This window comes from Punica granatum, chromosome 3 (assembly GCF_007655135.1).
Source record: "Punica granatum isolate Tunisia-2019 chromosome 3, ASM765513v2, whole genome shotgun sequence".
Taxonomy (NCBI): Eukaryota; Viridiplantae; Streptophyta; class Magnoliopsida; order Myrtales; family Lythraceae; genus Punica; species Punica granatum.
The window spans coordinates 32093123-32107606 of record NC_045129.1 but is presented as its reverse complement, the minus strand read 5'-3'; the positions used below and the strand labels follow the sequence as shown (position 1 = coordinate 32107606).

At 37.5% G+C, this 14484-nt stretch overlaps 1 protein-coding gene across 1 annotated transcript; it reads left to right on the top strand.

Moving 5' to 3' along the window:
• The first annotated feature begins 252 nt into the window (after positions 1-252).
• On the top strand, positions 253-2265 carry LOC116201902 (cytochrome P450 94C1-like). The gene is made up of 2 exons (XM_031533356.1): positions 253-658; positions 884-2265. The coding sequence occupies exons 1-2, from the start codon at positions 331-333 to the stop codon at positions 2083-2085; spliced, it is 1530 nt and encodes a 509-aa protein (XP_031389216.1). The 5' UTR covers positions 253-330; the 3' UTR covers positions 2086-2265.
• Positions 2266-14484: the final 12219 nt, after the last annotated feature.

The following is a 14484-nucleotide window of genomic DNA, read 5'->3' as shown; positions in this document are numbered from 1 at the left end:
TAGACTCTGTGCAATAAAACTGCATCTTTATAAATGTAAGTTGTTGGTTGAGTTTCACTGTCATATAATCGTCCAATTCTATCGAAATATTTTCTCGTACTAGTTGACAAATCCTACATAAACCTAGAACTCTCATCACTCATGTGGTCATGTCGATCATTAATTATTGAAAAAAAGGAAAAATGAAAAAGAAACAAACAAATTGTCATGTGTCTGTATTATGCGTATAAATATATATATATGATCTCCAGCCATTCACCCCATCATCTATCCACCTTCCTATCACCTTCCTTCTCTCCCGCTCTCTTGCTCATAGAAGAAAGCAGAGATATGGAGTTCGATTCCTTCCCTTGGCTGGGGTCTCTACACATTACACCCTGCTTCCTCTTCTTCTCCTTCGCAGCTCTCTTCTCCCTCTTCTCCTTGCTCCTCTTGGTCCTTCGGCTGCTCCAGCCGTGGTGCTCGTGCGACACGTGCCGCACGTACCTCACCGCCAGCTGGGCCTCGGAGTTCGATAACCTCTGCGATTGGTACGCCCACCTCCTCCGCCGCTCCCCCACCGGCACCATCCACGTCCACGTCCTCGGCAACACCATCACCGCCAACCCCGACAACGTCCATCACATCCTCAAGTCCCGCTTCGAAAACTATCCCAAGGGTACGAGACGTTTTCTCTGTACATGTGATTTAGACAAGACAAGAATCTATTAAAATTTGGTCCAATCATTGGTCCATTAGTTTAGACAAAAGTATATGATTTGACATGCATTTCTGAAATTTTTTTCTTTTTCGGTGAAATCACTAGTATTCTCATCCTATTAATTAGCTGAGACTGACTTGTTCAAGCGTCGGTTAACGTCCTTTGGTTGGTGTCTTTCCACAGGCAAGCAATTCTCTGCCATATTGGGGGATCTCTTGGGTAAAGGTATATTCAATGCCGATGGCGATAATTGGAAGTTCCAGAGGAAGATGGCGAGCCTCGAGCTCGGGAGCCTGTCAGTCCGGTCCTATGCATTTGAAATTGCGGGGTCCGAGATTCGGACCCTGCTTCTCCCCTTGTTCGACTCGGTGATCGCTAAAAGTTTAAGTAGGACCCCTGCCGGGACGAGGCCGCTTGACCTCCAGGATGTTTTCAGGAGATTCTCCTTCGACACGATCTGCCGGTTCTCGTTCGGGTTGGACCCTGGCTGCATGAACCTGTCCCTCCCGATGTCCGAGTTTGCCGTGGCATTCGATGCAGCCTCGAAGTTGTCCGCCGAACGAGCAATGACGGCCTCTCCATTAGTGTGGAAGGTCAAGAGGCTGCTAAATTTGGGCAGCGAGAAGAGGCTGCGAGAGGCCATCGAATTGATCAATGTATTGGCTGACGACGTGATCAAGCAACGGCGTGAGATGGGCTTCTCGGCCCAAAACGACCTATTGTCGAGATTCATGGGTTCCATCCAAGATGATCAGTTCCTCCGGGACGTCGTCGTGAGCTTCCTACTGGCCGGCCGAGACACCGTGGCTTCGGGCCTCACAGGGCTTTTCTGGCTTCTCTCTCAAAACCCGAAAGTGGAGGAGGCCATCAGGGTGGAGGCGGCCCAGGTCATGGACCCGACCCAGGATGTGGCCACCTTCGAGCAGATCCGGACCATGCATTACTTGCATGCGGCTGTGTACGAGAGCTTGAGGCTCTTCCCGCCCGTGCAGTTCGACTCGAAGTTCGCTTTGGAGGATGATGTGCTACCGGACAGGACTTATGTGAGGAGGGGAACTCGGGTCACATACCACCCGTACGCGATGGGCCGGATGGAGCGGCTCTGGGGTCCGGACTGCCTCAAGTTCAAGCCCGAGAGATGGTTGAAGGGTGGAGTCTTCTCACCCCAGAGCCTTTACAAGTTCCCAGTGTTCCAAGCCGGGCCTAGAGTATGCCTTGGCAAGGAGTTGGCAGTGGTTGAGATGAAAACCGTTGCGCTCGCTCTCATCCGGAAGTATAACATTTGCGCTGCAGACTCAAGCTGGGCGCCACGATTTGCCCCGGGCCTTACCGCCACATTCAGAGGCGGTTTGCCTGTGGTCATTTCGGCCCGACCGCTATCGTAGGGTCCATGTAAACTTGATACACATGAGAACAGGAAATATAGAGAATGGGGATATTTGTGAACAATTTGAACTATGTGTAGATGAAATATTGCTAACGTTCATATACGTACAACGCACACTCTAACACGGACTTAAGTTAAAACAGTTAATCCTAGGCAATATAATCGGTGGTCAATTAAATATGTTTTTCTTGAAAGATCAAAGAGCCCAAACTCCTTCAGTTCGAGTTGGATTTGTCTATTTAGGGATAAAATCTCTTTAAACGTGAATTTTTTCTGTTTATATGACTCGAATTGGAGATATTATTTAAAGGGAATAAATTCCGAATTATTTGAACCAATCTAGGATGGTAGGAGAAATTTCCCTTTTTTCCGGTGATTATTATTTGATGCATGATGTGAAAGTAAAAAAAGAAGAAATACTTGAAGGATTGAAACAAACGGATTGATAGAATTATTAATATATGGATAGTGGCCATATTTATATATAATTAATTAATTCTGTTGGTTCTCATTAAAAAAGTGGGCATGAAGTTCGCAATCAGAAGGAAATGGCTATTTAAATTTTCTAAAATATAAAACATGTTCTTCTGGTTCTGGGTACTTCTCTAAGCCTAAAACTAAAAAGGGACAACAACATAAACATTAAAATATGTATAGTATTAAATAGGATATATAATATAATTAATAATTAATTAGCTGGTGCTCTATGTTGAATTTCTCTGCACCTCCACATCAGAAAACCATCAACCCACTGCATTTTCTTAATAGCAATCAAATGCTTTACGCTTCCATTTTTTTTAGCATTTGGAGTATCTTCAGGGGTATGCCGAATCTCTTCATTGTAACCACTACTCGAGCACTGAAGGACTTCAAGATGATCAATGAATTAATAATTAGAACTGCTATTTCTGCCGAATCCAACGAATCCAGATGCTCAGCAATGTGGTCCTGTAATTTAATTGAAAATCAATCAGGGCGCGTTTAAACAATTAGTATAGTTGCTCCAGTCGCAGGTTCGTACCACCACTTAATCTCAATTTGTCCATTTGATTCTTTCATCATATAGATGGTACACGATTATGGAAAATCACTAGTATATCGATTAATCGGTCTACTGATCAAGAGAAAAGGAAATTACATATAACGCATGCTTGAGGTCGTGCCGTGCAACTTTGGGAGGTTTCACACACTTCCATCTTCTTTCTCTAAATGCTTGCAATTATTTCGATTTAATTTTTGAACGCCATTAACTCGCTTATGTAAACTAAAAGAAAATGTTAGAGATAATAATCATAATAATAACAGACAGTAATAGACTGGCGTGACGTGGGAGGTTGGGTGTGCTGTCCTATCTCTCTTCTTCTCCTGTAGGTGACCCCGTTGATAAGATATAAAATTTTTGAAGCACGCTTGGAATAGTTTACAATAATCCCAAGAAATTAATTGGATGGTCCTATTTAATTTATTGCGCAATTCCACTATTGCAACCCAAAAATAGAAGTGCTCATACCAAAACGGGTAACCAATGACATTCTTTTCAACCTTTTAAAACTGTCTAAATTAATTAATTAATTGATCATGGAATCATGTTTTGTAGTCCCAAATCGCCAAATGATTCTCCCAAAACCAGCTCTTTAATCTGACCCGGATAAGGTGGGCGACCGCCCATTGCTTTCCTATACTTTAAAATGGAAAATTTCCATGATAAAAAAGAAGAAGTGTAATGTAGTGATATGTATGTACTTTTATCAGAAATTTCTTGTTCAATTATCGTGGGGTTTTCCAAATTCTATTATTTTCTTCCTCTTTTTTCTTTATTACATTTATGGCCCTCCTTATATCCGAAAACAGAGAGTTTCCACAAAGTTGTCATGCCAAAAATGATCTTAATTACATTACCTTCAATGTAACTTTCATGGCGAAGCAAGAACTAGTAGGAAGGTCATAAATATATATATATATATATATATATATATATTATAACGAGGGTGTCCGAACTTCACCCGACTAATCACACGGTTCACATAAACACCCTGTAAAAAGGTCAATTTATATCTACAAGAATCTATATCCGTTCGTAAGATTGACTTAATAGTTAATAGTTAACTATAAGTAATACGTGAATTTACTACTCTATCTTTATCTATTATCTATTATTATAGGTATTTAAGTTAAGCTCCCCAATTTCGTACAATGAGGTATCTCCACGGATTTCACCAGAATATGTCACGTCAGCATTTTGGCGAGTTTAGAAGCATTGGGTTGATTGTCTTTTCATCTCCGTACGTTAAGCGTACATGGATCAATCTGAATCATGTATTTAATTTAGAAATTTTCTAAATAATAATCATCAAAATGAGCTCATCCATCGCATTTCCTCCACCGTCTGTCTTCCTCTCCTCCTTCGTTTTTTACAGCCAACAGTACTTACACCAGGGCACCCTCCGATTCTAGAATCTGGGACTTCTGCTCGCATATGCTTCGCTCGCCGAGCCTGGCCCCGACCTCTCATGGAGCTCCGCTGATTCCAACTCCGAGTTCAATGGTTGGGCCTTCGGGGAGTATCCGGTTGCCAGAAGAGACAGTATGAAGGAGAAATGTTTCTCATACTGATTCATTGATTTGCTGAAAAATGTCCACATATGCGTGTACAAATTCCTTATCAGAGCCAGAGGGAAGAATATATATATATATATATATATATATATTAAGAAACAAATGACAACAAAATCTCCAATTATCCCTCCTTTGTGTGACTGGCAGCGGATATCTCGGATTTCTCGGGATAGCTCTCTTCTTGCTAGGTTAACGACTAGATTCCTCTATAAGCAAAGGTCCTTCAGAGCACTTACAATTCTAATCGTGTCTCTAAATCTTTGATTTCCGGATCAACGATCGAAGCTCTGAGGTTTGGTTTTTTTCGATGCAGGCACATTGCTCAATTTCGCTACAAGGTCATTCGATAAATTATGGTCTTTCAGCTGTTCTGTTCTGTTCTTCAATATGGATAGTAATTTCCGCGTTTGATTCCAACTAACGGGTTTGCCTTCCCAGTGCATCTATTCGGATCGTGTACTTAATTTTTTAATTAATAACTATATTTCCAATATCTTCATTCTGACTCCATTTCATTTTGTCTCTCTCGCCAGCAAATGCATTGAAGACGAGATGAGGAAACTCGCCTTTGTTCATGTTATGGAGTTGTTCGATCAGTCCGTCGTAATTAAGCTTTCTCGATTTCTTGCTGTGATTTGGGTTCTTTCTATCTCATTATCTTCATGGATTGCTTGGGCTAGAAGTTTTTTATTCTGCTTGTTGGCGAATGAAATTTTATAAGTTTAACCCACTAGGGTTACCCTGGTGGTTAAAGGGTGTGATGACTAAGGGAAAGTCTTAGGTTCAAGTTACTCCCCGGACGCTATGTAGGAGAATACTCTCTATTGGGCCACCTGCACGACCTGTGGCAAGACTTACCTATCCTGTAGGCTTGAAGGGTATTCAAGTGGGATGTGGAATTAGTCGAGCGAAGTCCGGACACTTTCTTTATCAAAAAAAATAATCCATCAGCATTTCTGATGGATTATTATACACAAAAATTTCATCTAAAATGAGTTCAAGAGTTTTCTACAAAATATTCATGAGAATTTCATCTGATAATATGTCAAAATATTTTGTGAATAAGATATTGTTCAAACAACTAACCAATGAAAATTTTTCGAAAATAAGTCAGAAAGTTTTCGCCAAAATATTTTTTGATGAAATTTCTATCGAAAATATTAAACAAAAATAGAGCTCATGGATTCGTATTTTTCTTGCAAAAAATGAATTTCTTGGAATAAGGTCACTTATCATCAGGTTAGTTGATACAGGAACACCGCCTGGTCTGATTCATTTCATTATAATTTTTTAAACTGTAATTTCTAACAAAATTCAAAATATTCAAATTAAGAAAACCAAATATTTCACCAAAAAAAGTAGAAATTCTTTTTTTCTTTTCCGAATTTTTTATGTAAATTTTATATTTAAAAAATAATTATCGAATAGATTTTCAAGAGCAAAGAAGTGGGGATATCCATAAAAAAAATAGATAAAATCCATGAAGAAGAAGAGACTACATTGGCGGCTAAAATAATGTCAAACAGTTCCTTATAAATTTATATAATTTATTAATTACAATCATGCATAATAATAGAATAAATTTAATTCTTATTTCATTAATATATCGTACTACTCATGCAACCCACACGCCTGCCTACTAGTATTCCAAAAAGCTCCTCAAAAAATTGAACAAAGCATAAAATAAAGCATTAAATTCTGGTAACACATAACAAAGTGATTGTTTTAAGTGAATTATGTAAAAAACAGAGTGCGAAAAATGTCAACACATTTGATTGCTTTTGAGATTTCAAGATTGTAAGAATATATTTTCAATTCCATAATTACAATCTATATAAATATTATAAAATAAGATAAATAATATTGTATAAATAAAATAATTAAAAGAAAGTACTTGACATGTAGTCAAAATAAGAAAAAACATTAATAATCATAAAGCTTTTCTCATATATGAATACATAAAAATAAAGGGAAACCAAAAGTAAATTGAATAACTGGTAAATTTATCGAGACAATTGATTAATCTTATTCAGACTAAGAACAAACCCATGATTTCATTTGCATATTTAAAATTATAAATTGATTTAAATGCATATAGATATAAAAATTTATGATTTGTACTTCATTTAAAATAATGCAACAGGTAAAACTTGAAAATAAAATTGTGAGAACAAAATTATTAATAAGTCTACTTGAATCATTTTAGGCAAAAAGGAAAAATACAAGATGAAAGTATTCCTTTTAAAGTCTTTTTCCCGTAGTAAAATTTTTTGGATATAAAGAAAATTACTACAGTTGGATAATAAAAACAAATTAAATTTTATGGCAAAAATCAAAATGATGAATCATTTCATCTTTGTCTATTTAAATTCCAATAATTTCTTTTACATTATTAAACATTGAGTATGTGACATGTAATCCATCCATATAAATAGGGGTAGAGCCAATGTACAGCTAGGGGGGCAATTGCCCCCCTGAACTTTGAATTTTTTAAAATTTTACCCTAAAAATATGTGTTTTTCTATGTAAAATTAGTATTTTACCCCCTAAAAAAAATTATGTAAGTAACACTTTTGTCCCTCCTCGATGAAAATCCTGGCTCCGCCCCTGCATATAAATATATATAAGTAAAATTGACTATTGCAGTAATAAAATTCTCTCTCATCAAGAGAAAAAAATTATTAAAATAATATATACGGAAAGAATTAAGAGAATTGATTTAATCATGTGATACCCAATTGTGAAAATCCAATATATTCTCGACTTAATAGAAAAACTCAATTTAAAAAATAAGTGACAATTAAGTTATTAATAAATAAATATTTAATTAGATGTTAACCTGATTTCTATTATTATAAGAGTAAAATTATTGCAACATATGAACTTATGAAATAAAAACTGAATATTTAAAATAAGAATGTGATAAAATTTTATATTTAAAAAAAGCGTAACCAATCTTACGTGAATATTTGTAAAAACGACTTTTATATTATACAGTTATTAGATAAATATATAATGCATTGAGACCATTCATTTAAATAATATTTATTGAACCATTCAAGATTATGAAAATTTACTAATTGATTAGCGAATGAAACTTGAAATTAACATTGAACATATTTTATTGAGTTAAAAAGTAAATATATTTTTTGAAAGTCAGAATAATTGTTATAAGAAAGGGTATATATATGTTTTAAAACGGACATATATATACAACAAAAATGATATAAACACTACAAAAAATCCATCTCATAGGTATAATTTTTATTTTAAAAATGATTCTACAAAAGAAAAAGTCTATAATATAAACGCTATTAACTAATAAAAAATAAAAATAAGGATGTTATAAACAATGTTTTATGTGATAAATCTATATTGACAATTAATTTAAGAATATGATGCATATTGGTTGAAATAATTAGCTTGAAATTATCATTGTAATAATTAGCTTATTCTAAGTTTTATTAAAAATTATTATTTTAATATAAAATTATTATAATTTTGAATAAGAAAATTGATGTTTCAAAATGTAAATAATTATAATAGAAAATGATATATAGATATATGAACATGTGCAACGCATGGGCAAAAAAGCTAGTTTCCATGAAAGGTTAAATAATTAAATGCTTAGATTGGTAGTAGATTATTACGATGAGAAATTACAAAAACGTAAATAGAAAAACTTTAAGTCTTTAACATCCAATAATTGAGGAAAATGGGAAATCTAGAATTGAGAAAGAAGAAAGAGATTGGTGAAAATTCTGAAAACAACCGATAGAGCGATATTGAGAAATAAAGTAAATAAAGCAATTTCCGAAAAAAAAAAAAGAGAGAGAGAGTAAAGAGATAGAAAATAATTTGGTTACATATTCTCAAATGTCATTGAGTGTACGTGTCGGTAAAAACATTAAGCATAGATAGACGGATGGACGCTCTCTCTCTCTGCCCCACAGTTATCCCCCTAGTTTTGCCCTGTGCTCGCTAGGATCATCTGAGCTCTTCTTTCTCTCTTCTCCCTCACTCAATGGATTCTCCGATGTCCCCTCCTCCGACTGTTCAGTCTGCTTCAGATGAGGAACCAGCCCTACTGGCACCGCCAATCAGGGGTCCTTGCACGACCTTGTCACAAATGTCCTTCTTGTCTGCTGTCCTCCTAGCAGCCTCCCTCCTCCCATGCAACGTACCTCCCCTGACGCTGCCGACTATTCCACCCCTATTCCTCCTCACCTCCTTATCGAGCAAGCTACCGACTCCCATCAAGCCCCTTGCCTTCTGCCGGTTCTCACTACCCTCCAGCACAATGGTAAACAGGGAGAATTCTCCTCGTAGTTTCTGGGATCAACTTCTCCAAAGCACAACATAGGAATGGAGGCTCAATGATCAAGGACTCCAACTATCGATAGAAGAAGAGCTAATCCCCCTTTGTTCCGGGCCAGGCGAACAGGGATAGGAGACCTCAAGGTCTCGCTCCAGAGGATTCGTTAATGGGAGTCTGCTAGTTGATGCCACAAGGTGCCAAAGCAGGTCGCCAGCCCCCCATCACAACATACCTTCTTCAAGTGACTGCTCCTCTTCCACGCTTCCTTCACCAAGCTCCACAGCTCTGCAGACCTATGCTGAGGCGGGAAATCTTGTCGGACCTGGCGCATCTGCATCAAACAACGAATCCCGACCCTCTACAGCGCCAAGTACAGGAGAAGAACAATGTTGTATTGTCTCCGGATATAAGGAGGCTGACAACAATCCCAATAATGAGCTCCACCAACAGCTCGGAGTCGAGCCTAATGATGCTATTGCCAAGTTACAATGTGCAGAAGCAGCTCATCTCAGTGGCAGCATGGTCAAGGCAAGGGGAGGAGGTGGAAAAATCCCTCCTAATCACCCCCATCACTGGCTCAATGAATGCCCTCCCCAACCCACCCTCAGGTGGAACCAGTGCCCACTCAACATGTATGATAGATCACCATATGAACATCTTAGTATGGAACTATAGGGGAGCGGGAAACACCAACTTTCGGCGTTCTTTGAGGGACCTGATCAAGCACCATAATCCGGATATTATTATTCTAACTGAAACACGCCTATCCGGCGACCAGGCAACTCACATTGCTGTAAGAAATTATTTACCCTTAATAAATAACAAAATTGAACAACAAATTCTAATAGTAAGTTGTATGCTATAAAATTAAATGAATATCACCAGCATAAGAACTTAGAAAATCAAACCGATACAAGGACGAAACAGGAAGATCGGAAGACTCGAGAAAGCCGAGTCCTGTGTATCACACAAACCCCTTGAAATAAATTCATCCCCTCAGTGCGTGCTTGAGATCACGTGGGTGTCTGTTTCCCAAGATAAAATGGCATTCAGTGCAGCTAGCAGCACAAGTTATCCGCACCCCAGCGAACCAAAAAATGAAGCTAAACACTCTCACTTAATTATTCAATTCTCTTCTTTTTGTTTGTCTTGTTGTATTCAGGAAAATGAGGGGAATGTCCAATTTATAGACAATCGAAGATGGTGTCCTTTCAATTCGCATCCGTTCAATTCATAACAATTGATGGTGCCTTTTCCCAAATTCCAATTACCACCATTCATTTCATTAATTTCTCATTCACGAACCACCATCCAGTACATTCATTTCATTAATTTCTCATTTACGAACCACAATTAATTTCATTATTTTTCCAACAATCCCCCACATAAATGAGAATTTATTTTCATTTTCGCTTACTGAGAGTGTTCAATAGTTGAACCCTGCATAGGACAGGTAGGTGTCATCACCCTTGAATCTTCCCTTGTGAAATGCATGTACTTTACTAGTTGTCCAGTAGACATGATGTCCTTGAACTGTCCTGCTATTTTGTGTAAAGATAGCACACACCTCACACAGGAATCAACTAACTTCCTTTCGGTTCTCATTGTTGTGTCCATTTTGGCCATGGAACACCATCCTGGTTCTACGAGAGTTTCTGAAGAATTAAGTCTATAGAAATTCTCCTCTGAAACGGCTCCACTTCTCTCTTACATAGGTGATTTCACATATCTTTAAAGTAATTTAAAGTGCTAGCCTTATCCGTTTATCATTGTTTCATCAAGGAATGGTCTAGAGATTTTATCACTCACAGTGATTTAATTCGGTTCTATAACTTGGTTATCCCATTGAACCTAGATCTTGGGATCTCCAGTCAGCTGGGTTGGGTGTCCGCTACAAAACCTTTCCTCTAATGGACTTCAGACCCATTCCGTTTGACAACTTCTCAAACTGCTCTTTACTTAACCCTTTGGTTAGCGGGTCTGCTATATTATCCTTTGACTGCACGTAGTCAATAGAGATAATTCCAGTTGAGATCAGTTGTCTAATGGTATTATGTCTACGACGTATATGTCTACACTTACCATTATATATATTACTCTATGCCCTTTCAATTGCCATTTGACTATCATAGTGGATACAAATTGGTGGCACAAGTATTTTCCATTTAGGAATGTCCTCTAGAAAATGGCGCAGCCATTCAGCTTCTTCTCCACATTTATCCAGAGCAATAAACACAGATTCCATTATGGACCTAGCGATAACAGTTTGTTTCGATGACTTTCTATGACAGTGCTGCACCTGCTAGTGTGAACACATATCCACTAGTGGATTTCGAATCCGTTATATCAAATATCCAGTTTGCATCACTGTACCCCTCTAAGACAGCTGTATATCTAGTATAATGTAGTTCGTAATCTCGAGTGTATCTAAGGTATCGAGTACCCTGACAATTGCCTTCCAATGGTCCCCACTTGGATTACTCGTATATCTGTTGAGTCTATTAACCGAGTATGCAATATCTGGCCTAGCACAACTCATCAAATACATTAGACTTTCAATGACCGGCGAGTATTATAACTGAGAAATACTATCTTCTCTATTCTTTGATATATGAAGATTATTGTTTATTGGAGTTTTTGAAATTCCAGAATTATTTTTGCTAAATTTTTCCAGAATTTTATCTATGTAGTGTGATTGACTCAAAATTAGTCCATCTGATGTTCTCATGATTTTAATTCCTAAAATCACATCAGCGAGTCCTATATCTTTCACGTCAAATCTCGAATTCAGCATATTCTTCGTAGATTTGATCATTCTGTCATCATTACCAACAATAAGTATGTCATCCACGTAGAGACATAAAATGACGTAACCATTTTCTGTCTCCTTAATGTATACACATTTATCACACTCATTAATCTTAAATCCATTGAAAATCATTGCATTATCAAATTTTTCATGCCACTGCTTTGGCACTTGTTTCAACTCATACGATGATTTGAAAATTCTTAAAATCCTTCCAACCAGGAGGCAGCTTCTCAATGACAACAACCACTTGGAAGGATTCACTCAAAGTCATCCCCTCAGCCTAAATCTCATGCAAAAGCACTTGAAATTCCTGCACTTGACTCATTACGGTCCTTGAATATGCCATTTTAAAATCAAGGAACCGTCCGACGAGAAATTTCTTCGCACCGGCATCCTCTGATTTATATTTACGGTCCAAAGATTCCCATAGCTCTTTTGCCGTTGTAAACCCCCGATAGACACTATACAAGGAATTATGAAGACTATTCATGATATAATTCTGGCAAAGATAGTTGGAGTGCTTCCAAGCGTCAACTGCACTGAGAGACTGCACATTTGACTCCCCCACAGATAGGGTTGTAGCATTTTCAGTCAAGAACCTTGCAAAGTTCAGAGTCGTGAGGTAGAATAGCATCTTTTCCTGCCACCTCTTGAAGTTCAACCCATTGAACTTCTCGGGCTTTTCGTCATGGTTCACAGGAACCATCGATGGAGTTGCCACGTTTTGACTAGCCAAAATGTTAGGCAACATAGGAGCAGGGCCGGAGCCAGTAGTCTGGCTTCCGTTAGTCGCATTCTTATCATTCCCTGATGCCATTCGAATTGTTCAAAATAGAAAGATTTGTTTCAAGATTGTAAGAAATTATTTACCCGTAATAAATAACAAAATTGAACGACAAATTCGAATAGCAAATTGTATGCAATAAAATTAAATGAATATCATTAGTATAAGAACTTAGAAAATCAAACCGATACAAGGACGAAACAGGAAGATCGGAAGACGCGAGAAAGTCGAGTCATGTGTATCACACAAACCCCTTGAAAATGATTCGTCCTCTCAGTGCGTGCTTAAGGTCACGTGGGCGTCTGTTTCCCAAGATAAAACGGCATCCAGTGCAGCTAGTAGCACGAGCTATCCGCACCCCAGCGAACCAGAAAATGAAGCCGAACACTCTCACTTAACTATTCAATTCTCTTCTTTTTGTTTGCCTTGTTGTATTCAGGAAATGAGGGGAATGTCCAATTTATAAACAATCGAAGATGGTGTCCTTTCAATTTGCACCCGTTCAATTCATAACAATTGATGGTGCATTTTTCCAAATTCCACGAACCACCATTCAATACATTCATTGCATTAATTTCTCATTCACGAACCACCATCTAGGACATTCATTCCATTAATTTCTCATTCACGAACCACCCTTAATTTCATTATTTTTCCAACAATTGCTACCCTTTCCCCTTCAATGGATTCTATAGCACTGAGACTAGGGACTTCCTTGGTGGAATCTGGATGTTATGGAGGACTGAACACGTCAGGATTGATCTCTCCGGCTCAACCGAACAGGAAATCCATGCCTTTGTCGGGGTGCCGCACTCTCGAGAAAGAATATCGAGAAGAATACTCGGGAAGAAGAATTGTGGGCCCTCAAGGCTCGAGCTAACTGGCTCACTGAGGGTGATCGCAACACCTGATTCTTCCACATTTCAACAATTATCCATTGTAGAAGAAATAGGATTTCAGCCGTTCGAGACTCTGCAGGTGTTTGGACACGTGATCACTCAACGTTGAGGAGCATCATACGGCGCCACTTTGAAGACCGGGTTTGTTCTGAGAACGCCCTTTCCTCAAAGGTCCGTTAGTTGTGGACCCAATTGGAGAAGGACCATCCTTCGTCCAGTCCTACAGGACGAAATCTCAAATGCTCTGTTTTCCATTTCGTGGATTATGCCGTCCATCCACCCCCTCCCCTTTTTTTTTTCCTCTCTCTCTCTTTCGAATTAACAAGATTATCGAGAAAGCTTACCGGCTGCATGGCCCAAAAGATTCATCCAATTAATATCAGTTTTAAACAATGTAAATAAAAATTTTGGGTTTTATATTCAATTGTCAAAGATAACAAACTAAGATAATCTATAAAATGATCTAAGAGTGTATGTGATTCTGTGTGTAAATTAAATTCCATTTGAGTAATACTTTATGTAGATCTGGAAAATGATAATTTTTTTTTTGTGCAAGATGTCGAAAATGACAATGTCTTCTAATAAATAGGAATGTTATACATACACATGTAAAAAAAGGTTCATTAATTAAAACTAATAATAAACTGTACATTGTTTGCAATATAATCGTTCTCTTTGCAATATATTATTTCATATAAGTTCAATATTTAAATGCTTAAATAGGTAGATAGGTTATCTATATATATATATAAGAAAACAAAATCTCGAACTGAATTCTCACTTCGACACATCATCAAAAATTAAAACGGAACTCTCTTATGTTGTCATGTGATCACCTATGTATTAAGGAAATTTTTCTATATTCTTTTATCATTAATTATGTAGTATAATATATAGATTATAGCAATATTATGCATATAACCCAACAACATATATACAAGGGAACGAAATATGCAGTGGACAACTATTAC